A 27966-nucleotide genomic window follows, 5' to 3' on the forward strand; every position below is an offset into this window, starting at 1 on the left:
CCCCACCCCCGGGCCGGGCCCGGGTTAGCGCCCCCCCTCCACCCCCGCCTGCTCCGCAAGCGCTGCCGTGGCACTCGACAACGAGTGCCGGACCCCCCCCCCCCTGACACACCAACACCCCTGCTCCCGCCTCCGGCCATTCTTCCTTTAGAGTTGACCAGTTGCTTCCAGATGCCATACAGCAGTTCCACGAAAGCGAACTGTGCCTCAACCTCTCCTTCGCTTTCGTGGAACTGCTGTATGGCATCTGGAGCAACTGGTAACTAAAAGGGAAGAATGGCCGGAGCGGGAGCAGGGGTGTGTGTGTGGGGGGGGGGGCTGGGCACTCGTTGTCGAGTGCCACGTAGCGCTTCGCGGGGAGACCAGGGTTTTACCTTTGGCACCACCTCTGCCGCCGGAGCTTTCTCCTCCCCGCACCTATCCGGCTGGGTTACATCTGTTAGGATCAGAGCCTGTCCTGTGCTTCCTCCTTCCTCTCCTTCCTTGTCTTGGCGGATGGATAACGCCAGCCCTTCCGTAACTCCGCACTCCGCAGTTTAGCCCACTTGGAATTAAGCTGGAGAGCCCTCAGAAGCCCGCTGCCTGTCTCTTTGTGGGAGTGGCATGTGTGTGGATTTCTGTGATGGCTCATCTGAGATGCTCTGTTCAGTTCGTTACTAGGCCTTTGAATAACCTTTGATTATAAACGTGGTTTTGGGGGAGGGGGATTTTTTTTTTTTTTAAAAGAAGAACCAAATAGCTGAGAAAAAAAATGGAGGTCATTCTCTTAAGTTTTCTGCTGAAACGGTTTAGTGATTTTTCTCTGGCCTCAATTACCGTGGAAGAATCCCACAGACTTTTCCAAAAACACTTTTTGAGTTGATGATTTCTGGTATCGTCATTGATTTTTGTTGTATTTGAAACTGCCTTCAATATAAGTTTGGAAATGAAGTTATATTCAGGTATTTGCTGTGTAGTTACTTAAGGGCTTGTGAACTTGTTCTTTATCACACATCTAGCTGTACTAACTCTTTAGATCTGACATAATTTCAGAAAACATTTAATGAAAGAACCAGGCATGGTGGGCCATGGCTATAATACCACATACTCTGAAGGTGGAGATGGAGGTATAGTAGTTCTAGACCAGCATGAGTAAACCTTATATAGAGATCTCATCTCAGCAATAAAATTGACTTCCTGGCATGTGACTGTACTCTTTAGCAGGAACCGATAGGTCAGAGACTTGAGGTTTGACCTGGCAAAAAGGAGACCCTTTCCAAAAAATAACAGAAACATAAACAGGCTTGAAGAGGTGGCTGAGATGATAAAGCACATGACAAAAACAAGTCCAAGTTTGTTTTTAAAGGCTGGGACTACAGCCTGTAGCCCAGTGTAGAGTACTTGTCTAGTCTAGGCTGCATGCTATTCTAGGTTCCTCATCATACCCACAAAAATTTTTAATGAAAGAGAGCACTCAACTTATTCAATGCTTTAGGGTGAAATAAACCTTGGAGACCAGATTGCAAAACTGTGATGCTTATGGATTTTTTTCTATTAATTAAATAGATTTAGTCTTTGTCCTTTTCAGAGTGGGTGGACCTTTATTTCTGTTGAGATTGCGCTTTTGAAACATTTATAGTGTTAAAAGTACAAAAGTGAGCTTTTCAGTTCAACTGTCAATTCAGTTTTATTACAAATACTCAATAGTCAGTGGGTTATAAAGGTAGTTTTGCCATCAGTTGGGTATAAAAGATATACTGACACAATTAAATTTTGATACATTTTATACCATTTTTACTCAGTTTGCTCATTTGGTTGATATTCTACCACTTGAACCATCCCTCTGTCTGGGCTTTTGGCTGGTTATCATACTGATGGAATCTAGTTAATTTTTCTTGAAGGATTGACCTTGAACTGCCATTCTCCAAAGCTTGTAACCATTTCAAATGGCCAGGAATCTGTGTGTGTGTGTGTGTGTGTGTGTGTGTGTGTGTGTGTAGAATTTCTACTCATATTTTGACTTTTTTTTAATCCCATAGTTAATACCTTCTAATGTATTCTACAGGTTAAAAGTACTGTAGTCTAATCTATTCTTGAGCAATTGTATTTTACATTTTCCTCTCAATTATGCCATACTTTTGGTGTATTTGCTAATTGTATCTGAGTTATGTTGTTACATTGCTTTACTATCTTTTTATTGCAATACATTAGATTCAGGATGGATTTATTACCTCAGAATAAATCATGTTGTGAAATATTTTATTCAAAGGATTCATATCTAAGTGCTTAAACCATCTCTTTCCTGGAAAGTTATATAAATAGACTTAACTTCTTACATAAAAGATCAAGTAAGAAAAGTATTAAAACTATTATTTCCCATGCCATTTGTCAACAGATGCCATTACATAAGGAAGATAGCAATGATAGGTTGCTGTTCTGTTTAGGTGATTGGCTGTTTTGCCATTGGGTAACTGGTTCATCTATACCCTTTCAGTTTATCTTTTCATTGTGTTCAAATCCTTCAGGTTTGAAATGTAACCCTGTTATCTGTCATACCATAATCACTTAGCTATTTATCTTTTTATGCATATGCACATTGAATTTATATCCACAATCACTTATTACTCATTTTGATATGAGGTACTAATAGTTCCCATTGATGTTTGGGCAGATTGAACAATTATTCTGACCTTTCCATAATCTGGCTGCTCTTCCTCCTCCTCATCCTCCTCTTCCTCTTCCCCCTCCTCCTCCACCTCTTCCTCCTCTTCATCATCAATTCCTTTTGCGCCAGTCCTAAGGCTTGAATTCAGTGTTTTGACATTGTCCCTGAGCTTTGGTGCTCAAGGCTGGTGCTCTACCACTTTAGCCACAACTCTTATTTCTAGTAGGAGATAAGATTCTTAGAGACTTTCCTGCCTAGGCTGGCTTTAAATCTTCATCCTCAGATTGTATTCTCCTGAATTAGCTAGGATTACAGATGTGAGCTACCAGCATCCACCTCATAATCTAGCTTTTTATATTATTTAGAGACCATAATTTTCAGTTCTTTTGGTTGCTTTCAATAGTTCATTAATTTCTTTGTGTGACTGAATTTTCTGTTTATAGGGTTAGGTAGCTTTTAAGTTCCTTACATTTCCTTAAAGTTCTTCATATTTCTCACCAAAATCTTCTTTATCCTAGAAATTTCTGTCTTCATCTTCAGTGTAGAGAAATAAAGTTCAAAGGCTGGTTGCTGGTGGAACACACCTGCAATCCTGCATACTCAGGAGGTTGAATGTGAGAATTACATTTCAAAGCCAGCCAAGGCAGAAAAGTCTCCACAAAACTCTTACTCCTAATTAACCACTCAAAAACAAACAACAACAACAAAAAAACAGAAGTGGAGCTGTGGCTGAAAGTGGTAGAGTGCTAGCCTTGAGCAAAACGAGCGAGGTCAGGGATAGCGCCCTGGGCCTGTGTTCAAGCCCTACCACTCACACATACACACAAAGTTCAAATTGTGGAGAACTGGAAGTATGGAGAAATGTTCTTCCCCTGGGGGGCTTAAAGCAGTTCTCTGCACAAATGAATAATGGTTCATAGGAAGAGCTGATGCAATTGCAACAGATATGACATTGTTTGGTTCTTGTTCTGATCTGCATTGTAAAGGAAGACCTTAATTGTAATTGATTTATCTTTTTTATTGTAATTAATAGAAGGGTTACACTATTTTCACCAAATAGAAGGTGCATTTCTTCACTTGATTTATCTTTTCGATAGTGTGTTGTCTTCACTGAAAGAATAACTAAACATTTTGAGTATTTTCCTCTTTACCTACTTCCTGCCACCTTTTAAGGATACAAATTTTATTAAAATGTGAGTCATTTTTTTTCTTATTCAGGTCTTTAGTATGTAGCACCTTCTAGGTGTATAATACAAATTTGCTAAATAAAGAAGTGAGGGAAGATTGAATATGTAGAATTAATCTAGCCACACCAAACATGTTACCTACTTCTGTTAGGTGGTAGGATCCTGGACTTGAAGCAGTTTTTTTTCATTTTTAGAATTTAGTTGGAATATTATGTGTTTTTTTCTTTCCTATTAGAGTGCTTTTTCTTCTAGTATTTTGTTTCTCAGGAGTTTACTTATTGTGAGTAACTGTATAACCTAAAAGTAATATATAGTAATGTGATTTGGTCACACTGGGAATTGCTTGTTTTCAAGTTATTATTTAAACAAGATAATAACGTTCATTCCAAGATGGCTGGTGGAGTTCCCGCCATCCCTATATCAGAACATCAGAAGTACGGAAGAAAGAGGCAGAAAGTACGCACATTGTTTTTGAAGGAGATTTATCTGAATGACATGCAGTGCTTTCAACAAGACTTTTATCAAATGGTCATGCCTACTTGCAAATGTCAGCCATGTAGTCTGTTATTAAACAAGGATTCTTTACTAAGAAAGAGAAGATATGGATACCATAGTTTCAGGAAGTGGAACTGGATTTAAAAAAAAATACAGTGTAATTTTAACATCTTTTATAAGTAGAAAATTGAGACCCAGTGTTTTATGCTTTCCAGGGTAGCAGGGCCTACTTTCCCTACTGTGCCATCTTAGTGTACTTTGTTTTACTTGTTACGATCTTCTCTTTCATTTTTACTTTGCCATCTATATAAATATTTGATTTCAGTTGTTATTTACTGAAGCCATTGGATCCATTTTTTCCCCTTTACTCCAAAGGTTAATGTCTTTCATAGAGTTCAAAAATGTTTGTTTAAGAATTGTTTAAGACAATAATGAGTACTTATTAGCTCCTGCTGTATAATTTGTCTTGACAGATGTTTGTAAAGTAATTGTTGGGTAAAGAAAATGCTTTCATTAATCTACTTAAGTCTTATCAACTTTTCCATTTTCAAAGACAGCATTATCTACTAGCTAAAACAATACCTTTTGCTTTCTCTTTGTTTATTTTTATCTAAAGAGCTTAGATTATTAGGTATTCCATTTTGTTGAGCTTATTTATTTGCCTATTTTTGTGCTAGTCCTGGTCTGGACATTCTCTCTTAGCTTTTTTGCTCAAGGTTGGCACTCTACCATTTAAGCCACAGCTCCACTTCCAGCTCTCATCGACTTTCCAGCTTGGGCTTTGATCTGTGGTCCTCAGATTTCACCCTAAAGGTGGGAGTATCAGTGTGAGAGCCACCAGTACCTGGCAGTATAGTGTTTAAAGCCCCTCTTGGATAGTTCTAACGCATATTCCATTTTTGGTTCTGATTCTGTTTACTACTTTAGCTCTTGACAGTGAGTCTTTTTTGTATTTCTTTCCATCTTGCTATGTCCTATACATATTATTGGCTAGGCTGTGTATTGTATTTAAAAAAATGATTGAGTCTGAGATTAATAATATGCTCAGAAATGAGCATATTTATTTTTCTGATTGTTAATGTGGGTTAGGATTCTGAAATCTGTCAGTGATTGGGCTGGTTTTAAGGATAGCTTTTTCTTTTTTTCTATTCCTGGGGCTTGAACTCAGAGCTTAAGCACTATCCTTGGACTTTCTCAAGGCTAGAGCTCTACCACTTGAGCCTCAGCACCACTTCTGGCTTTTTTCTATGTATGTGGTACCGAGAAATCGAACCTGGGTCTTCATGCATTCTAGCCAAGCACTCTACCACAGGCCAAACACCCAGCCCCTGAGGATAGTTTTTGCTAGTTAATTTCTATAAACCATGGACTTCAGATTTTTGTAGTAATTGTCACTGTGTTAAGATTAGTATGATATTTGGTGTACTGGAGGAAGTTCTTGGAATTCTTACTTTTGGTGTGTCTGTGCCATGGGGGAATGTCTCCTTATACTCTCGGTGGCAGATTGTATTTGCCTTATACAATATCCAAGACTTGAATTGAAGACTTGGGCTTGGCAGCTGGGGTGTCAACATCTAAGTATAAGCCCTGGGAAAAGTCCTTATTGCACATTAGCCTGGCAAAGGCATCTCATGGTAGAGCAAGTAACTCAGGAAGGCATGCAGGCTCCTAATCTTCCTCTTTTCCCTTCCACAGCCTGAGATTTGGGGGGGTGGGTGTGGAGAGACGAAGGGAGGGAGGGGATGCAGAGAGGGAGAGACAGTGACAGACAGTTGGGGGGGGGCATTTAATAGCAGACTTGGTCCTTGCACTATGCAATATCCAAAACTTGACTAAGATTTAGCTTCACCCCCAGTAGCCTATGGCTGCTTTTTTCTGCCTATTTCTTAGAGGGGGCTGTCAGTGAAGGGGGGTTCCTGCCTTTCTCCTAGCAACTTGTTTCCTCACCTCTCTGCTGCAGCTTTCTCTTGTGTGTGCGTGTGGATATCCTTCTCTGTATCATGTTTTTCCTCCTTAGGTAATTAATTTCTCATGAACAGAGACTAGACCTTAGAATTTTAGAGAAGCAGGCCTGTTACTTGATTTGTGTTATAATCAGCTGATATGTTTGTCTTTTGCAGCTTAGGCCTGATCTCCGACTCTTTCCACATGTTTTTCGATAGCACTGCCATTTTGGCCGGATTGGCAGCTTCTGTCATTTCAAAGTGGAGAGACAATGATGCTTTCTCCTATGGGTAAGACTGGAACAGATAATTTTTTTCTTCAAGATATACAGAATTCAGCCTCCTGAGTAGCTAGGATTGTATGTGTGAGCCACTGGTGCCTGACTTTGAGCTCTACTTTTATATATAGTCCTTTTCATACCCTTGCTGATTTGGACAGTTGGCCACATTTTTTTTTTTTTTTTTTGCCACGGATATGAATTTGATCACATTAAGAGTCCAAATTGGTTTTCTGCTTCATGTGATTGGGGAAGTATTTCTGTTATTTAATAATAACCCTGACTTTCCTCATTTGAACTCCTAGAACATTTTGCAGTACAATTATATTTATATGTGAGCAGAATTCAGTAATTTTTCTCTCTCTTCTATCCCTTTCCCATTCTGTGCTCTTCTCTCCCACTTAGTGATTCTTTCTTGGTCTTCCCCTCTTATTTCTCCTTTCTTCCCAAGAGTTCTCTTCTATTCTACATTATCAGCATTTCCTCCTCCTCCCCTCTCTCTCTCTCTCTCTCTCTCTCTCTCTCTCTCTCTCTCTCTCTTGTTCCTATCTTCATACTCATTGTCTTTCATCCTCTCCTGAATTCTCACTCCCTTTTCTCCCTTTCTTCTTTTCTTCCTCCCTCTCTCCCATTTTTCCCTGCATGCACCTTTCCTTTTTCTCTCTTCCGTTCTACCTCTTTCTCCCCCTTCTCTTCTCCCTGTATACCTTTTCTCTTCTCTTGTTTTCTTTTCCTTCCCCTTCCTTCCTTCCTTCCTTCCTTCCTTCCTTCCTTCCTTCCTTCCTTCCTTCTTTCCTTCCTTTCCTACTCCTCCTCCTTCTCCTTCTCCTCCTCCTTTTCCTTCTTTTTCTTCTCCTATTTTTTTTTTTTTTTTTTTTTTTTTTGCCAGTCCTGGGGCGTGAACTCAGGTCCTGGGCTCTGTCCCTGAGCCTCTCTGTTCTCAAGGTTAGCCCTCTACCACTTGAGCCCCAGTACCACTTCTGGCCTTTTCTGTTTATGTGATACTGAGAAATCTAACCTAGAGCCTTATGCATGCTAGGCAAGCACTCTACCATTGAGCCACAACCCCAGCCTGCATATCTTTTCTTTATTGTTTCCTTATTCCTGCTCTTTTCCTCTAGCATTTACCATTGTGTCTCAGGCTATTTCTAATTCTTGTCTCTAAACTGTTTCTGGTCACTATCTTACTTCCCTAGTCTCTGTTTCATTTATTCAACTTTACCCTTTCCTATGTAGTTTCTCTCGTCTCCCTTCTGCTATATCCATATTCTTATGTGTTTTGTCTCTTAAACCTTTCAGTCTAAGTTTTGTTGTTGTTTTGCAAGTTTCAACTCAGGGCCTTTTACTTGCCAAACAGGTGTCCTACACCGTGAGTTCTATACTCCAAGCCTTTTTGCTAGTATTCTTCAAATAGGATTTCTTTCTTCCTTCTGTTCAAGTTAGCCTGGACCACAGTTCTCTTATGCTTCCTACATAGCTTATATGAGGAACACATGCTTCTGTGCTGATATTTTTTTCTTGGTTGACATAGGGTTTCCACAACTTTTTTGCTTGTCTGACCTTGAACCAAGATCTTCCTTAAATGAGCCTTCCAAGTAGCTAGGATTACAGGTATCAGCCATCGTGCTCGTCTTCTCTTTTATTCCTGTTTCTTCACTGTTTGTTTCTCAGCAACTTTCATTTGTTCTTTAGCGCTCTCACACACACGATTCCTGCCTTGAAGGAGCTAGTAGTCTGATGGGAAAAGAGTTTTGTGAAAATACTATAACAGCTTTCATTACGACAAGTTTAAAAGAGAGAAATGAAATTCTCTGTTATTCCCTGATTCTAGTTAACCAAATGGATATGGTAATTTGTAAAATAAAATTAGACAAAAGTATCCATTTTACTTTTTTTTGTTGTTGTTTTGGTTTTTTTTTTTTTGGTCATGGGACTTGAACTATGGGCATGGGTACTGTTCTTGAGCTCTTTAGCTCAAGACTACCGCCTTACCCCTTGAGCCACAGCACCACTTCCAGTTTTCTAATAGTTAATTGGAGATAAGGTCTCATGGTCTTTAGTGCCAGGCTGGCTTTGAACTGCGATCCTCAGAGTAGCTAGGGTTACAGGCGTGAGCCACTATGCATGGCTAATTTTACTATTTTGTAGTATAGAACAGGAAGTCCTGATACCTACCAGTTCACACAGTTTGAAGTGAAAAAGCTAAGGACAAGTCCTGAGTTCAAATCCTTATATTGGTGCATGCACCTACACACATGCATACCAAATACGCACATATACATACACATACATGCATGCACGTATGTGCAGTACTAAATAGGTTGAGAATAGGTATGTGTGGATTCCTATAAACTCCAGTGCAGAATGTTCATAATAGCAGAGCAACTGTAGTAGAAGAAAAAACAGGGTGCTTGAAGAAGAGGACAAGATTGCTAGTTACATACATTATCTGTGTTGTTATGTGTTTTGTCACCTTTTTTAACCTTTCAAGATAAAGCCAATATAAAAGTAATACACATCTAGGAGCCGGGAGTTTGGCCTAGTGGTAGAGTGCTTGCCTATAATGCACTAAGGCCCGGGTTTGATTCCTCGGTACCACATACATAGAAAAAAGTCAGAGTGGTGCTGAGGCTCAAATGGTAGAGCTCGAGCCTTGAGAAAGTCCAAGGACAGTGCTCAGGCCCTGAGCTCAAGCCTAGGACTGGCAAAAAAAAAAAAAGTAATACACATCTAGTAGGTAGCTAGGTGCATATGTAGGTGCTTGTATACACATGTATACACATTTGTGTCTTATTTTGACCCTGCAGGAAGAATTTAAACACTTTTAAGCACTTTTAGGAAATAAATATGACTTAATTCTAAGACTTGTTATGTTCAAGCTTTTGTAATCATGTGTCTAGTTTTTATAAGCTTGTCATGTTAAGCCTGCAACCAAGTATACCAAATATATTGATTTAATTATCACTTGATTCTAAGAATTTATCAGAATTTATGTAATATACTTCTAAGCTAGGAACTAGAAATAAAAGGTTGGGGAAAAAAAATTTTGCCTTTGGTCTTAAAAACTAGTCTCAAGGTCTCAAGGCTTTTATTTTAGCACTAGCTACAAGACTGGGGTAGATTAATAGAATATGGTGGGGGGGGGTTGGACAGTAAATCTTGTTTATTAAATAAATTCCCCCTAAATAAAAGTTGTAGAAATCTGCTACACATTATTTGAACCTAAATAATACTTTACTGTAGGAAAAAAAATGCTTTGACAAGTAATCTATTAATTTATTTATGTATGGGAAGATAGAGATAAATATATATTATTTCTGAGTAGAGAAATGTATGTTATGTTGGAATGTACTTAATAAGATTAACTAACAAGGGGCCGGGAGTTTGGCCTAGTGGTTAAAGTGCTTGCCTAGCATGCATGAAGACCCGGGTTCGATTCCTCGGTACTACATTACATAGAAAAAAAAAAAAAGCCAGTAGTGGTGCTGAGGCTCAAGTGGTAGAGCTCTAGCCTTGAGAAAGTCCAAGGACAGTGCTCAGGCCCCTGAGCTCAAGCCCAGGACTGGCAAAAAAAAAAAAAAAAGATTAACTAACAAAACCAAATAGGGTACATTTAAAAAGTTTGTTCTTTTGGAAATGAACGATACAACTTGTGGGTGGGGACAGGAAGGAAAAACGGAGACAGCAAATGAAGGGGTGACATTGCTCCCCCCAAAATGTTCACATTACCTGCCTTATGTAATGGCAACCCCACTGTACAGCACCTTTATAATAACAATAAAAATAAAACTAATAAAACAAAGTGTAAAAAGCAGTTTGTTCTCACCAGGCATTGTGGTAAACGCCTGTGGTCCCAGCACTCCAGCAGCTGAGGCCTGGGTCCTATAGAGAGTTTGAGGCAAGCCTAGGAAGGTTTCCATACAGGGAGATCTTGTCTTCAAAACAAACCCCCCCTCCCCCCCAAAAAAGATTTTTCATTTCACTTTTAGAAACATTTTCATAGCCTGGAGCTAGTGAGTCATGCCTGTAAACCTAGCTACTGAAGAGGTTGAGAATAAGGATCGAGAGGTTTGAAGCCAGCTGAGGTAGGAAAGTCCATGAGACTCTTATCTCTAATCACTAAAAAAGTCATAAATAGAGATGGGCTCAAGTGGTAGAGCTTTGAGCACAAAAGCTCAGAGGTAATGTCTAGGCCCAGAGTTCAAGTCCTTCCTCTTCCTCTCCCCCCTCCAATATACAATAAAAATTACATTATTGAGAAGTTGACATAGAAAGCTAACAAAACCAAAACCTTTTTTTTTAATTGCCTTTTTTTGGGGGCCACACAATCTGTGCCCATGCTGGTCTTGAACTAGTTGTCTTCCTGCTTTGGCCATCCAAGTGCTGGGATTACAGGTATAAACCACTGCACCTTGCCTGTACAAGCAGTTTTGATGCTCTGTGATATTGTTTAAGGACAAGAATGATTAAGTGATGCTAGCATACTTTTGAATTTGAACATATAAAAAAATATTAAGCTAAAGTTTTTTTTCTAACTTTAAGCCAATATACCTTGTGGAAAAGTAAAGTCTTCAATACCTCACACAGGTAGGAAGCAGAGAGCTTCAGGAATCCATGGAGAAAAGGCAAGATTTTTTTTTTTAGAGTTTAATTAGAATTATGTGAAGCAAAAATTAATTCTAGAGATAATTCACAATTTGTGCTAAATTTATTAATCTTCAAGAATAAATGAAAATACTATAAATCTCAAGTTGTCCCTGGAATAATTTTACTTGAGAGAAAAGCTCTCCTTTCTAAAGATTTGAAATCTGAAAGGTACAGAACAGAACATTTAAGGAGTTCTTGGAAAAGCAGGAAGTAAGTAAGTTCTGAAAGTCTCTATTGCCAGCCATTTTCTTCCATTGTGATATCTGTGGATACATCTTGTTTTGCCCACTGATCCCATTCCTTTTTCTCTAGTGGCACCTTGAGATTTACATTTCTCTGAATGGTCTTTCTAAACCTGCTTACTCTAAGGAGGTCTTTTGATTGGCTGGTAGACATCTGGGGCTTGGTGCTGTTCTGCTATTAAACATAATTCTTAATTCATTCTCATTATTTTTCTCAATATATGTAAAAGGAAATGGACTATTCTATAAATGTTAGGACTTTTCTGGCACTTACAACTATTTGATATGGTTTAGAATGTCTAAAATGATAAATCCATGATTTGATTTGAAAGAAGTGATTCATTTGTTTGGTTTTGCTTCTCTTTAGGTATGTGAGAGCAGAAGTCCTGGCTGGATTTGTCAATGGCCTATTTCTGATCTTCACTGCTTTTTTCATTTTCTCAGAAGGAGTTGAGGTATAGTAGACAATGATTAGAGCCAGCATATATTATGTTTCTCTAATGAAAATGCTTATTCACTGAAGATATGAAATAGAGCTCTTTTGTCTTAGAGTAGACAAAATATTAACTGTGTCCAGCAGGAGCTTACAAACCATTGAGCAAAGTTAAAATAGACGTGAAACCTCTGGAATGGAATGGAGTGAAATCATGATGTCTCTGACACCCTAGAAATGAAGGTCTAACCTGAGTAGTGAGGTCAGGTGGGAACTTCTCAGAACACATAGATCTTGAGATCTTTTCTAGCAAATCTTTAATGTTTAATGTTTTTAGTGTTAGTTTTCAATCATAAGTAAGAGAATGTAAAGATGAGTGAATTTATAAAGGGTGGCATTTGATACCAAAGAGGAACAGGTTTATAGCCAAATAGTCACACTTGTAAACACTTTCATTTTTCTAAGAATGACAATTGTTACCTTTTCTGAAGTCTGTGAGCACTAGTTTTCTTTCCCCAAACCTTTTGGCATGCTTTTAAATCTGAAATGACTAGCGTTTGTGATATTGCCTTATATTTTTACCAGTTGATCCATCAGAGATTATATCTATGTTGTTATGTCTATTGTTTTCTGTATTTTCCAGAGAGCCTTAGCTCCTCCAGATGTTCACCATGAGAGACTGCTGCTTGTGTCAATTCTTGGGTTCGTGGTAAACCTCATAGGAATATTTGTTTTTAAGCATGGAGGTCATGGACATTCTCACAGCTCTGGTATGATGGTCAGAACCTTTGTCTCTGTATTTTCATTCTGCCTTCTGTCCTAATTACTTACTTTAGAGAAGTTAATCATTGTGAAAGTTTAACTATACATTGATTTTTAGTAACGAATGCGGTATGTCAGAAGACTTTCCAAATGTCTTTCTGAGCCATCATTTCTGTGCTGTTCCACCCCAGTGTTTTTTCAGTGGTATGCCTCTAGGACTTGGCTGTGGCTCCCACACCAGTTTCTGCAGCTCTTCTCTACAGAAGAGATACCATTTGTACAAAACAAGTATATAGGAAACACAGGACAAATCTAGTCACTAGAAATTTAGTGTGAGACAAATATACTATATAGTGTGTTTGTTGAGGTTCTTCTACTTTGTGTACAATCATTCCATTTGGTCTGATTAAGGGACATATGAGACTCCCTGGGGTGGGTCACTTTGGTATTTTTAATCCTGGTTTCCTGAATAGATTCAGGTCACTAAGTCCATATGAAGAATATCTGTGAACATAATACAAGTGTTTTTCCAGATATATGTAATGGCCTTCATTGTACCTGTTAATCATATGGAGTTCTTTATATTTACATTCTAGTTAATGAAAATGAAAACTCTACCTCTTCACATTTGTGACATTTAAATACTCAGTAACCATGTGTATTGGATAGTGTAGCTAGAGAACATTTCCATCATTGTAGGAAGGTTTTTTTTTTTTGCCACTCCTGGGGCTTAAACTCAGGGCCTGGTCACTGTCCTTGGACACTTTTTGCTCAAGGCTAGCACTCTGCCACTTGAGCCACAGTGCCACTTCCAGCGTTTTTCTGTGGCATTGACGAATTGAACCCAGGCCTTTGTGCATGTGAGGTGATCACTCTGCCACTTGGCCAAACTCCTGGCTCCAGGAAGTCCTTTAAGTACCTTGTGCTATACTGAATTCGCCAACCAGAATTGGTAGAGTATGTTAACATTTTTAGCATGTGAACCTTTTTAGCATCAATATACATTTACAAACTGCCTTCTGAACTGTCTATAATTCACATTTACTTACTGGAGTAGATGTGAATTCATCAATTCCCCACCAAGATTTAATATAGTTTTATTAATAATTTGATAAAAATGGTTTCTAATTTTATTTTAAATTTCTTTGATCATTAGTGAAGGTGAATGTCTTTCTGGCATGTTCTTTCAGGCTAGTTTTCTAGAATTTTTATTATTTTTTTGCTGGTGTCAATTGTCTTTTCAGTCCATTAATATTTATGTTAATAAATATTAAATTTATGTTAATATTTTTACAACTCTCATGCTTTGTGTTTTATGTGTTGCAGATCTTTTACCATTCTATAGCTTGTCTAAATATTTAGGCGTTTTTTTTTTTTATTTTTTTTTATTGTAATTAGTAAAAGGGTTACATGATATTTGCCAGATAGAAGGTGCATTAATTCACATACATTGATACCCTTTCACATGTCTTATTTAGGCGTTTTATTTCAAAAATAGTCTAGTTTTGTCTTAAAAGGGATTTGTTATTCTAAGGACATAAGCACAATCTTGTAAATTTTAATTGTTTTCATTTTAAAAAATTTTCTTCCTGGTTTTTCAACTACTTCTAGTTCATTCTTCTTAATGGGTAAGCTAAGCCTTAACTTTTTTTTGTTTTTTTTTTGTTTTGTTTTTGCCAGTCCTGGGCTTGAGCTCATAGCCTGAGCACTGTCCTTGGACTTTCTCAAGGCTAGAACTCTACCACTTGAGCCTCAGCACCACTTCCGGCTTTTTCTATATATGTGGTACCAAGGAATCAAACCCGGGTCTTCGTGCATGCTAGGCAAGCACTTTAACCACTAGGCCAAACTCCCGGCCCCAAGCCTTAACTTTTTTATACACTCTGAATAAGCAGATTTTTCATTACCAGTTATTAATTGGCTCTGTTTTCTCAGGGCTCTTCTGAGGATAACAAGGTTAATTTGTTATTCACTAAAATTAATTCAGAATAACTTTGCCCCAATATATGTATGTCTCCTTCATTATTATAAAAATGTACATTTATTATACAGACCCAGCAACACAATTTGCAATTATTGATTTATGCAACTGCCTTTTAAAGCAGATATTAGAAGTTAGAAATAAAAATAGGTAGATATATCTAACTTCTTCCTATCTTTGTAGTTACAATTACCATTGCTTCTTTTCTTGTTGTTACGGGTTTGAGGTACTATCTAGTGTAGTGTTCTTTCTTTCATTTCCATATGAAAGACTTATTTTCAAGGGACAGATTTTTGTTCATTTGTAATGTTTTAATCTACTTTATTTTAATGGAGAATATGTAGTAGAATATAAAATTCTTGATTGAGCTTTATTTTCCCTCCAACATTTTAGTAACCTTCCATTGCTTTCTAGCTTCTATAGGTTCTTTCAGAAGCTAGAATCATCTATTTTATAGTTTCTTTGTACATATGTTATCTTTCTGTTGCTGTTAACTCTCAAGTTTTTTTTATGTTTTACTTTCTAGGGTTTGACTATAAGGTTTCTAGGTTTGTATTGAATTGGAGTATTTTCCAGTCATTTCTTCTTTGTGCCAGTATTAGGGCTTGAACTCAGGGCTTCACACTTTGTTCTGTTCTTTGTTGGTTGATTGGAGATGAGTCTCATAGACTTTCTTTCCCAGACTATCGTTTTTTTTTTATTGTGATTAATAGAAGGATTACATTATATTCCTCAGATAGAAGGTGCATAACTTCACAAACATTGATACCCTTTCTTATGACATGGTCCTTATTTCCCTCCCTTCCCCTGCTTATCTTGATTTCCCCCCTTCCCTATCCAATTTCAAATAACCAGTTAAGCACATATAAAATATATCAGATAACAAGGTGAAATATTGTAACAAAAGAGATGGCAAAAGAGATGGGAGATAACATAGTACATTAAGGACAACAGTCACTCATATATATATGGCTTTTGTTTCCTTATCCTGGAGGTCCTTACATTTAATGTCATACTATTTGGCCTAATGTCTCTAGATTTTGTTCTATTGTAAATCTCTGCTAGGAGAGCCCAAGGTTTCTACTGATTATGACAAATAAGGGAGACTCTTGGGCCTATGTTCCTTTGAGTCTTTTCCCAGACTATCTTTGAACTGCTATTCTCAGATCTCATCCACCCGAGTGCTAGAATTACAGACGTGAACCACTGTCCTCCAATTCAAATATTCTCCTCTTCCCTCCCCTCCCCTTCCTCTCTTAGAATTAAGACATTAAAGATTTACTTCAACAAGCTTCAATAGTTTCTTTTTTCCTCCCTCCTTTCTCTCTCTCTCTCTTTCTTTTTTTTCTCAGTCCTGGAGCTTGAACTGAGGGCCTGAGCTCTGCCCTTGTGTTTTCTCAAGGCTAGAGCTCTACCACTTGAGCCACAGCACTACTTCCAGCTTTTTCTGTGTATGGGGTATCAAAGACTCAAACCCTGATCTTTGTGCATGCTAGGCAAGCAAGCTTCAGTAGTTTCTTTAAATGTTTTTCTACTTATTTTGTTTTATTATTAGATGGCAGAGTTTCTGACATGATTTTTTTTTTACTTGTTTCTTCTGTATTTTTGTTGTAGACAGTCGGGTCTCCCTTTTCACCATTCCGGAAGGTAATTTCTATAGTCGTGATCTTTTCAGACAGTGTAATACAATTTGACCCTACAGTATTTAGGACTTGTTCTCATACACAGTAATAGGAACTCAGAATAGTTTGAGGAAATCCATAATACTTTTTCCAAGCAAAATTTTTATTGCTCCGAACCTAGGTTTGGAGCCACTTACTGTAATTATTGGTGCATTTGTTCTAATTTTCTCTTGTGGTGCTGTTTGTTCCTTAGGCCACGGACACAGTCATTCCCTCTTTAATGGTGCTCTTGACCCGGCCCAGGGCCATGGAGATCACTGCCATAGTCCTGAGATGAAGCATGGAGCTGCTTACAGCCACGACCATGCTCATGGTCATGGTCATGGTCATGGACACCTCCACGCCCACGGTGAGTGCCGAGGGCTTCTGTGTTATCCCCTCATGAGAACCTGGGTGCCCCGTGCCGAGCCTTCCTACCTCCACCTCACTCAAGCCCATGGCAAACACTCTTCTACTCTCAGTTTCTGTGAACTTGACATGGATTCTTTATAAAAGTGAAATCACATCCTGTGTATCATTCTGTGTGTCTGGTTTATTCATCACCTAATGTGTCCTCCACGTTTATCCATGTTGTCTCAAGCGACAGAATTTCCTTTTTTTAAGGCTAATTAATACTACACTATATGTATATGCCACCTTCTGTTTTTTCCATTCATCTTTTGGGGTACACGTATGTTGCCTGCGTGTTTTGGTTGTGGTAAACAGTGCTGCACTGAACAAGGAAGTACGGGTATCTCTTAGAGATCCTGATTACAGTTCCATTGCATCTTACCCAGGAATAAGATTGCTGATGGTGTGGCGGATTTTAATTTTTTTGAGGCATATCCTGACTTTCCCATATTGTCTGAATCACTTGACATTCCTGCCTGCAGTGTAGTACAAGGATTCCCTTTTCTCCACATGCTTGCCAATACTTGTGTTTTGTTTTTTTTTGATACTAGCCATCCTGCCAGGTGTGAGATGATACCTCATTGAGGTTTTGAGTTGAATTTCCCTGGGGATTAGTGATGTTGAACACCTTTTCATATACCTGTTTGGCCATTTATATGTCCTCTTTGGAGAAATGTCTGTTCAGTTCCTTTGGCCATTTTTTAATCAGGTAATATTTGTTTTCCTTTTGTTTGCTTAGCATTGTAGCTGTGTAGTTTGCTTGTATTCCTGTTGGTCTGTTTTTGCTCATTTCCTGTGTTAGTCTTTAGAATTTGCTAGTTCACAATAATTGCACTACCATGCTCTGAAAGCTTACTTTTCTAACTTTTTACTCATGCATCATTCCACATTAACTGTGAAAATTATATTTCTCTTACACATTCTTATATTGATTTCTTGTAAAAGAATTGTATATCCAAGAAGGCAGATGTGTTAAACTTTGCATTACTGTGGCAAAATAAATGAGAAAACAACTTTAAAAAAATGTTTATGCAAAGCTGGTGCCAGTGGCTCATGCCTGTAGTCCTGGCTACTCAGGATTACAGATCTAAGAATCATGTTTCAGAGCCAGCTAAGGCAGAAAAGTCATGAAACTCTATATTTGTTTATTTATTTATTGGTGGGTCATGGGATTGAACTCTTGAACTCGGCCTGGACACTGTCCCTGAGCTCTTAAGCTCAAGGCTACCACCCTACCCCTGGGCCTGGGCATTGTCCCTGAGCTCTTCAGCTCAAGGCTACTGCCCTACCCTTGAGCCAAGCCCCACTTCCCATTTTCTTTCTTTTTTTTCATATATTTTTTATTGTAATTAATAGAAGGGTTACATGATATTTGCCAGGTAGAAGGTGCATTAATTCACATACATTGATACCCTTTCACATGTCTTGGTCCCCATTTCCCTCCCCCTCATCCCCACCCCTCCTGTTGGGTCTAGGTATCACCGCTTTAATTTTTTTTCATTGAATTTTATTGTCAGGATTATGTGTTAGAGGGGTTATAGTTACATTTGTGAGGTAATGGGTATATTACTTTTTGAACAATGGTACATCTTCCCATGTTTTTCTCCAAGTTTCTCTCCTCCTACCCCCCAACCACTTCCCATTTTCTAGAGGTTAATTGGAGATAGAGTCTCAGGTCCTTTTGTGCCCAGGCTGGCTTTGAACCTTGATCCTCTGATCTCAGCTTCCTGAGTAGCTAGGATTATAGGGTGAGCCTTACTTGGCTCCATGAAACTCTTATCCCCAATAAACTACTCAGAAAAGGCTTGAAGTGGTGCTGTGGCTCAAGTGGCAGAGCACTAGCCTTGAGTACAAAGAGACTCAGGGACAGTGCCCAGGCCCAAGGACTTGCAATTAAAAAAAAAGCGAGAGAAGATTGTTTATGCATTTTTTAAGGCTCTTCTTTTTGGGGTACCATAATTGATACTTCAGAATGAAACTTCTGCATCATTCTTTTGACTACTATTTGTGGACTCTGCCTTAGTGATTTGAGATCCACTATCACCCATTTAAAACAATGGAAGCAATGACAGATTCTTCATCCTAGTTCTCCTTGAACTCTTAGTGTATTATAGAGTTTTGTAATAATAGAGTATATTTGGGGCCGGGAGTTTGGCCTAGTGGTAGAGTGCTTGCCTAGCCTGCATGAAGAGCCGGGTTCGATTCCTTGGTACCCCACATACATAGCAAAAAGCTGGAAGTGGTGTTGAGGCTCAAGTGGTAGAGCTCTAGCCTTGAGAAAGTCCAAGGACAGTGCTTAGACCCTGAGCTCAAGCCCAGGACTGGCAAAAAAATAATAATAATAGAGTATATTTGTAATTAATTTTGAGTCAAACTATGAAGTCTATCAAAATAACTTTTTCTCAGATTTTTAAATTTTTTGTTCGGTTGTGGGACTTGAACTGTAAGCCTGGGTGCTGTCCTTGATCTCTTCGGCTCAACGCTAGTGCACTAGTGCACGTTGAGTCACAGCACCATTTCTGGTTTTCTGGTGGTTAATTGGAGATAAGAATCTCAGGGACTTTTGTTCTTGGGCTGGCTTTGAACTGTCATCCTTAGATCCCAAGCTTCTGAGTAGCTAGGATTACTAGGTGTGAGCCATTGGCGCCCAGCTCAGATTTTTATATTTGGATAGTAGCCATAAAATGCAGCATTTAACTTGAAATATATATATGTACATATATATACACATACATATATACATCTCACAATTAGATACATCATTAGATTAAAAAGTATTTTACAAATAAATAATACTCATTGGCCTAGAACAGATTCTGACATGTTTGGCTACTATTTTTACCATTATAAATGAAATATTAAGAAACTGTAAGTAGAACTTTCTATTGTTCCAGCAGCTTGTCAGTTCATTGAATACCTTCAGAATTACAGTCCAAAAGTTGTTGCTATCTATCATCAAACTTTTTAAGGAAATTGATTGAGACTTCCATTAACTAATGTCTACATTATATTTAAGCGAAGTAGGGAACTACATTGCCTATGAAAGGATTTGTTCACTAGTATGTTATTTCAGGTGTTCCTGGGCACCTTTTTGTAACTAAGATTCTCTGTAGTTAAAGGACAGAAGAATTGGCTTATCCTTGGGGCATTCTCAGGCCAATCAATTTTAGAAAAGCTTTTGAATTTGGTGAACTAGAATTTGGGTCCTTTTCATATGTGGAATATTTTTCTCCTTACCAAACTCTGAACAACTCTTTAATTTAGTAGAATAATTGCAAAATATGCAGCACGGTGTGATTATATAACTAGAACCAAAAGGGAATTTTCAACTGTTTATTGATGACATTCAACATAGATAGAAGTGAAATGGAAAGGACAGAGAAGGTCATAGATTAGTGAAATTAGTTTATATTGTCTTTCTCCTTAAAAAGACTACAAACTTTTTGACAACAAGAGCTATATCCTGTTCTTTGTATTAAGATTCTAGCCCAGTCCTTGTATGTAGATCAACTTATTAAACATTGTATTTATCACTGTATGTAGCATTTATTTGTTTGAAAATTTTACTATTTTGCTGTGATAATTTTCAACCCTTAACCAAGCAATACAGGCTGGGAGATCCTTACCCAGAATGAGTGTGGTCTGAGTGCTTTCTGATTCTTTTTTTCTTTTGAATATTTGTATATGTTTGCCAGTTGAGCATACCTGATCCAAACTCTGAAATATACCCTAGAAGCTGGACTTTGGATAGTCTCAGATTTTTCAGCAAGTTGAGTTCCAGATAAAGGGTTGTTTAGCCTGTAGTTTTAAAAGAATTTAAATTAGATTTTGATTTTTAGAATTACTTGGTAGAGATATAGTTAGCAAAGTTTTGTTTTGCTTTAAAAAAAGTTAATAGAAAAGCCAGTTTAGGGTTTAACACAAATACTATGCATGTATTGCATGACTGGGAGCAAATACCACTTTATATGGATTTGTTGAAAAATAAGCATTTGTAATAGCCCCCAAGTGTTCCAGTAATCACCATCTTAATAATAAGCAATATTGATCATTAGTAGGTGGGGCCTTTTTTCCCTCCTCACTAGGTGTTTTGAATGCCCAGTTTATTGCCACAAATATTCTAAGTATTTTACATGTGTTAATTTTTAAATTTTCCTTATGGACTAATGAAGTAAACAGAGCTATTGTTCTCATGACCAAGCCACAAAGGAATCATAATAATTGATACATTGAAAATTTAGGGTGTGAAGATGGGGATTCAGTCCTTAAACTTGGTGCTGTTAGCTATTATTCTGCCTTTAGTTTTCTGTAAGTCCACTGTGGGATTCCTTGTAATAGGGCCATGATTTCCTTTCATCCAGAAGAGACAAGTATTCTCACTGGGAAATACTGTGAACTCTATATTTATTGGAATGTTCCACTGTGAGTAAAGCTAACTATCTTCAAAAATTTGTAAATAAAATAAAGCCACTCTAATTGAATAATATATGCAGAAAGATTTATTAATTTCTTTTAATAAGTTAGTAGAATGTGGGAACTGTTCCTCATGGCAATTGGGGATTCGGGTTCCTTTCTATCTGTGGAATTCCCCCACTTGGATTCTGATGGATTCCCTCCAATTCTCAAGTGTACAGTCTTAGGAGCCTTGGAGTGGCTTATAGCTCATGTACACCTCTGTCCACAGCTTAGCCACCCTCTAGCACTGCACTGGAAGGGGTCTAGAACTGCTGGTTAGCTGTATACCCGAGAGAAAATAAAGAAGTGACTGACTTTGCCAAGCAACTATCTAGTCTCTGCCACAGATAAGTTATATAACTAGAAGACAATTAGATTTACATCGTTGGGAATTAGGTCATTTTATATAACATTTAATATAATAAGATAGCACTTTCAAAATACTGATGTCAAGAATAACTGTTCTAGCTCTAGCTATACACAGCAGTCTGTGCCTTGATAAAGGACTGGCTTTTTTGCAATAGTTGTACTTGTTGCTGTCTTTTGAGGACAGTGCATGATACAGTCTTAGTTTTTTTTTAATGTAGTTTTTCTATGCTGTTCTGTCGATGCTGCAGTGATGACATTATGTTTATACTGTTCTGCCAGTGCTGCAGTGATGACATTATGTTTATACTGTTCTGCCAGTGCTGCAGTGATGACATTAGGTTTATACTGTTCTGTCGATGCTGCAGTGATGACATTATGTTTATACTGTTCTGCCAGTGCTGCAGTGATGACATTAGGTTTATACTGTTCTGTCGATGCTGCAGTGATGACATTAGGTTTATACTGTTCTGCCAGTGCTGCAGTGATGACATTATGTTTATACTGTTCTGTCGATGCTGCAGTGATGACATTAGGTTTATACTGTTCTGCCAGTGCTGCAGTGATGACATTATGTTTATACTGTTCTGCCAGTGCTGCAGTGATGACATTAGGTTTATACTGTTCTGCCAGTGCTGCAGTGATGACATTATGTTTATACTGTTCTGCCAGGGCTGCAGTGATGACATTAGGTTTATACTGTTCTGCCAGTGCTGCAGTGATGACATTATGTTTATACTGTTCTGCCAGTGCTGCAGTGATGACATTATGTTTATACTGTTCTGCCAGTGCTGCAGTGATGACATTAGGTTTATACTGTTCTGTCAGGGCTGCAGTGATGACATTAGGTTTATACTGTTCTGTCGATGCTGCAGTGATGACATTAGGTTTATACTGTTCTGCCAGTGCTGCAGTGATGACATTAGGTTTATACTGTTCTGCCAGTGCTGCAGTGATGACATTATGTTTATACTGTTCTGCCAGTGCTGCAGTGATGACATTAGGTTTATACTGTTCTGTCAGGGCTGCTGTTAGCGGAAAAACTACTGACTACAGGCAGTCATTCTTAGAGCTTATCAGGAACTTTGTCTGTCCTGATAATCCCATCTGGGGTGGGGGGAAGTATTCTTGTCAAAGGTCATTTGGATATTCATAAGTTCATTATGTACCACAAAAAGTTATCAGGAAAGGCAGATAGGCTGGGGTAGTCAGTGAGAAACAGTATCTTTCCTGGATTTCTAGGGCCTTAGATGGCCTGAGGGCTGCAAGTTCCCCATGCCTGTTTAGCCAAAGATGTTGTATATCTTAAAGAGAGCTTGCTTACCTGTTTCCTGCTTCAGTGTAAACCTCTCACTGTATTTAAGTATAGAAATTATGATTTCACTTTTCCTTCATAAAGGCAAAGTTGTGACAAGAGTTTTTCTCTCATCTGTATAGAAAACTTGCCATATTTGTGTAGAAATATTAAAGTATTGTTTGTTCCCCATAATCAAGTTACCTTGGTTCCCCGCCCTGGATCTCCTATAACTTCAGTAATAAATCTAATCTTCCCTGACTTTTCCAACTGTAAAAGTTTTAGAAGATACTTTATTTACTATTAGCAAATTTTCATATTATTTTGAGTTTCTTATGCTTGAGTTTTTTAATTCAAAAATTTCCAAAATACGCTTAAAAATGATCACTTCTGACTTACCTCTACTTAAGTAATTTTTCTAAACGTAAAAAAACATTTTTTTTAGGTCTGTTGTGGCTACATAGTCACATATCCTTCACAATACATTTGAATGAAAACGATTCTGAATGAATGACAAAAAATTGAATCAAGAGTTGAATACATTTTAAAATAATTTAACTTAATTCTCTACAGATGGTCCTTCTGTAAAAGAAACAACGGGACCCAGTAGACAGATTTTACAAGGTAAGACAAGCCAGTTGTGTATTTCTCAACCCAGTTTTATTAGGTTTAATTGTCTGGAGTGTTTAAGAAACCTACATAATTAAACTACATTTTAAAGTGTTGCCTTTTTAATGATTAGTCTCTATATGCTATATTAGGTAAATCAGCCAATATACCTTTGTCCCTTGTTCCCCCTCCTCAGGTTTAGTATATCAATATCCAGTACATTTGCTGTCGTGTACCATTACAGTTCTTCTAAAAGTAGCATTCAGTGTGTTTCTGTTCTGTGGGGAAGTTTAGATCTAACAAATGAAGTGCAGACAAGGCTTCTATCACAGATGTTGGCATTAGCTGGTGATTCCTAACAGGACTGTCAGTTGATAAACTGGAGAAACTTTCTCTGTAGCTTTTGATCCAGTTTCTACTACAGCTGGTTTTTGGTCTAATACTTTTTAAATTTTTTTGGCTGATAATATGTTCTTCCATACCTAAGAATTTATTTTCAGGGGGCTTTATTGTGTCTTCTAGACACTAATTTTCCTTTTATAAACATTTCCTTTTAGAACATTCTTGGTTGAGATACAATAATAATTATTTTAGATATAGCTATGTCAGTGCTATAATTTAACTTCAATAATTTTTTTTTCTTTTGAAAATTATCATAGGTGAGAGGAAAGAAAGTTAAATATGGCCTCCTGTTGTCTTTATACAAGCTATGAGGAAAATAAAATTAGGGTCCATAAAAGATCTAAGTCCAATTGGAGGGATTCTGAGATACAGGCAAAAAATGTTTTGCATTCTTTATGCTGTTTAGAAGTACTTGTAATACTGTATTTATGAAATGTGGGGTTTGAGGGAAATGCAGTAATTTATTCACAAAGTGACTGGATTAGTACTGTAATTGTTTGGATCTCAAATGTCCCCAAAGGACTTCATGTTAAAGGCTTAATCTCAATGAGGAGATAGTGGAAACATTAAGACGGCTCTAGTGGGAGGTCCTTAGGTCTTTCACTGTAAAGGGATTATATAGTCCTAGTTTCTTCCTCTCTTTTTCTATCACTTCTCAGCCATCAGGTGAATGTTTTTGTTTTTCTAAGTTCCCCTTTGATGATAGCTTGCTTGCCTTACCACTGGCAATGAATCCAACTCATTATGGAGTGCAACATCCAAAATGATGACGATGAGTCCAATAATAGCTTTGTCTTTATGGGCTGTTTATCACAGGTGTTGGTTTGATTCATGGAAAGCTGATGCTACACAATAAATTCTGTGTCTGATGCTAAAAAAAAAAAAAAAAAAAGATCTAAGTCCCAGAGAGTAGTGATTTTACTCACCAGCAGAGGGTGCTATGTGCATTGTTTATTTGGAATTATAATGTTTTCTTGGGTTTTTTTTTTTTTTTTTTTTTTTTTTAGTTTAATGCTGTTACTTCCCTAAAGACATTATTTTACTTAATTCTTGTATCCTTTTTCCAATCAGAAACAAACATTTAGAAAAAAATTGTAAGAAAGAATTTGTTTCTTCATTTGCTATGTATTAAGGGCAAGTACACCTGGATGCTCAGGAAGGAAGATAGCAAATTTGAGGCCTCCTTGGGCTACATAGCAAGCTAGGCTTGCTGGGGCTGTAGGATTGTATCATGAGGTTCTATCTCAACAACAGAAAGAAGAAACAGGCAAGAAGGAAGGAAGGGAAAGAGGGAAGAAGAGATGGGGGGAGGAGCAGTGACTGAATGAGAAAGGGGGAGCAGGAAGAAAAGAAGGAAGGAAAGAAGAGTACAAGTATAATTTACCATTTAGATTTAAACCTCTGTTTTATAAAGGTGATTTAGATTCATAAATAGCTACTGACTTATATAACTATTAAATAATGGATATACTTAATGGGTATTTCAGGTCAGTGCCATTTTAATCTGCACATATGTAGACAGCATATTCACTTATTTCCTGCTTTCTCCCCAGGTGTATTTTTACACATTTTGGCAGATACACTTGGGAGTATTGGTGTCATTGCCTCTGCTATCATGATGCAGAATTTTGGTTTGATGATAGCAGATCCTATCTGTTCAATCCTCATAGCCATGCTTATTGTTGTAAGGTAAGTGCTGCACTGGATTACTTCCAACTATGAGTCAGAGAAAGGCAGGAAATCTACTACTTAAATTATAGATCTAAAATACAAGGAGAGATAGTGTTTTCCCTTTCATCTTTAAGAAGTTCTTAGAAGATTCTCTTTATTGTCATTGCTTTTTCCACATTTCTCACTTATTTCTGTCTTGGAAGTAGATGTTCCTTTTTGCTATTTGGTAGTTGAGTTTTTCATCATAACTCAAATCAGAAGTCATTTTCCTAAATCTGACACTGTGTGTGTAGTGTAAAGAATTGGACATGTAAAATGGATTAATTGTTGTTGGGATGTTATAGTTAACATCTAGATATCCATATCTATAGATATTTGCTTTAGATTATCAAAATTAGAAAAGTCTTACCTGCTGGAACTTTTTAAAGTTGTGATTATGTTGTAGAAGTCTCATTAAAGTTTTTGCTGAGATAAATTTATGCCCAACCTCCCCCCACATTGAGATGATATGGTTTTTGAGGGTGCATCTTTTTCTTAACTCTTAACCATGTCACTGTCTAACACAGTGCTAATGTATTTGTGTGTGTTTGTGCGTATATGTGTAGGTGTGTGAATTCTCATGTTTGCTGAATTAGATTGTATGATTAGTTTCATCTGAGTTTCTTCTATCCTGAGATAAGTCAGAGTAAGAAGGTTACTTAAAAGTATTCATTTACTTGTCTACCTTTAGTTACTTAGAAATTTGCATAATATGTCTTAATAAGAATGTTTTTATTTTTCCATATACTTTTGTTTTTGGTCGGTCGTGGGACTTGAACTCTGGGCCTGGGTGCTGTCCCTGAGCTCTTCAGCCCAAGGCTGCCATCTATAACCCTGAGCCACAGCGCCACTTCCAGTTTTCTAGTGGTTAATTGGAGATAAGAGTCTCACTGTCTTTAGGGCACGGGCTGGCACTGAACCTCAATCCTCAGATTTCAGCCTTCTGAGTAGCTAACATTACAGGTGTGAGCCACCCCTCCCAGCTTCCATATGATTTTATTCAGTAAAACTTTCTTTGTAATGATAGACAAGACAAATAGAGGTCATGTTGTGATGATTTTTTTTTATAACTCATAGGTGAATATATTAAAATTTTCAATATTAAAACTGGTCATAACTGGAAGTGTCTTAAGTTTCTGCCCAAAAGTAAAGACTTTAAACATTCAGGTAACTTTTAATGTTATTTGTACGGGAAGAAACTCTTTTATAAAAAAAGCTTTCTAGAGCTTACAGGGCCTTTTCTTCATCTTGGAAATCATACTCCATGGTTCATATTCCAGAAAGCTTAACTCCCGAACACTTCCATCACTTTTACATGTGGCACTTTTTATTGAGGATTTGTATGCACTTGTTTTGTTACATATTATAGTCTTAGTTGTTTGTAATATTTCTTGAGTATTTTTATGGAGGATTTGTATTCATTTGTTTTGTTTCTAATATTTCTTTTCTTTCTTTCTTTTTCTTTTTTTTGCCAGTTCTAGGCCTTGAACTCAGGGCCTGAGCACTATCCTTGGGATCTCTCAAGGCTAGAGCTCTACTACTTGAGCCATAGCACCATTTCTGACTTTTTTCTATGTATGTGGTACCAAGGAATTGAACCTCGTCTTTGTACATGCTAGTTCTACCACTAGGCCAAACTCCTGGCCTCTAATATTTCTTAAGAGTAGCCTTTCATTGTTTGCTATTCTTTGTCTCCACTATTGTTACCCTAATTTGGCTACTGTTATATCTTGTCTAGATAACTGACAGTTTCCAGGTTGATGTTTCTTATTCCCTCTAAACTTTTCCCAGTTTCTCTGATGAAGAGTATGTGACATATAAAATGATCTTGTTTTAAGTTAGTTCTTGACTCCTCTTCTCAGGATGAAGTCCAAACTTCTTCCCAGGGTATGAATATGTTGTTTACCTTCTTTTCCTCTTCAGTCTTGCTCTCAATTCTGGCTCTCCAAATAGAGGAAAGTGTGTATGAATTCTCTAGTTTCCAGGCTTTGCTCATATTTCCTCTGTCCCAAATCTTCATACATTTCATGCCAGATCCACACTCCCCCTCTCCAGGTCTTTCAATCTTTCAGATCAGATTTAATTCAGATGGTTCCTCTTCAGGAAACATGTCCTCATTCTCTGCCTCCCAGGTGAGGTGAAGTACAACCATTTCACACCTATCACAGTACCCTTTCACGACATTTATTTACCATGTAGAGAATCAGTGTTATTGCCTCTCTTGTGCTCTGAGAAGGCAAACTGTTTCCAGTGTTTTACAATGAGCATCCAATTCTGCCAATTTCTGATCTTGAATCAGAAAAAATGGATTGCTGTGGTTTTTTTACATCAATCTTGGCAAATTACTTTTTGTAACCCTCCCCCATCCAAGATGGAGTTCTAATTAACAGAATCACTTAGTTCTGTTCTTATTTATTTATTTCACAAATGTAAATGAATGACTACA

The 27966-nt window shown here is 37.6% G+C and overlaps 1 protein-coding gene across 1 annotated transcript in view; it reads left to right on the forward strand.

The window, feature by feature from the left end:
• Slc30a7 (solute carrier family 30 member 7) overlaps window positions 1-27966 on the forward strand; it is a 63180-nt gene that overhangs the window by 218 nt on the left and 34996 nt on the right. The window contains exons 2-8 of the mRNA XM_090334279.1: window positions 152-259; window positions 6447-6560; window positions 11804-11891; window positions 12513-12639; window positions 16488-16643; window positions 23373-23423; window positions 25364-25499. Of these exons, the coding sequence (XP_090190405.1) occupies window positions 152-259; window positions 6447-6560; window positions 11804-11891; window positions 12513-12639; window positions 16488-16643; window positions 23373-23423; window positions 25364-25499 (780 nt within the window). The remainder of the gene's footprint in view (window positions 1-151; window positions 260-6446; window positions 6561-11803; window positions 11892-12512; window positions 12640-16487; window positions 16644-23372; window positions 23424-25363; window positions 25500-27966) is intronic.

The sequence above is a fragment of the Megascapheus bottae genome, chromosome 6 (genome assembly GCF_031878675.1).
Source record: "Megascapheus bottae isolate mThoBot1 chromosome 6, mThoBot2.hap1, whole genome shotgun sequence".
In the NCBI taxonomy this organism is placed as follows: domain Eukaryota; kingdom Metazoa; phylum Chordata; class Mammalia; order Rodentia; family Geomyidae; genus Megascapheus; species Megascapheus bottae.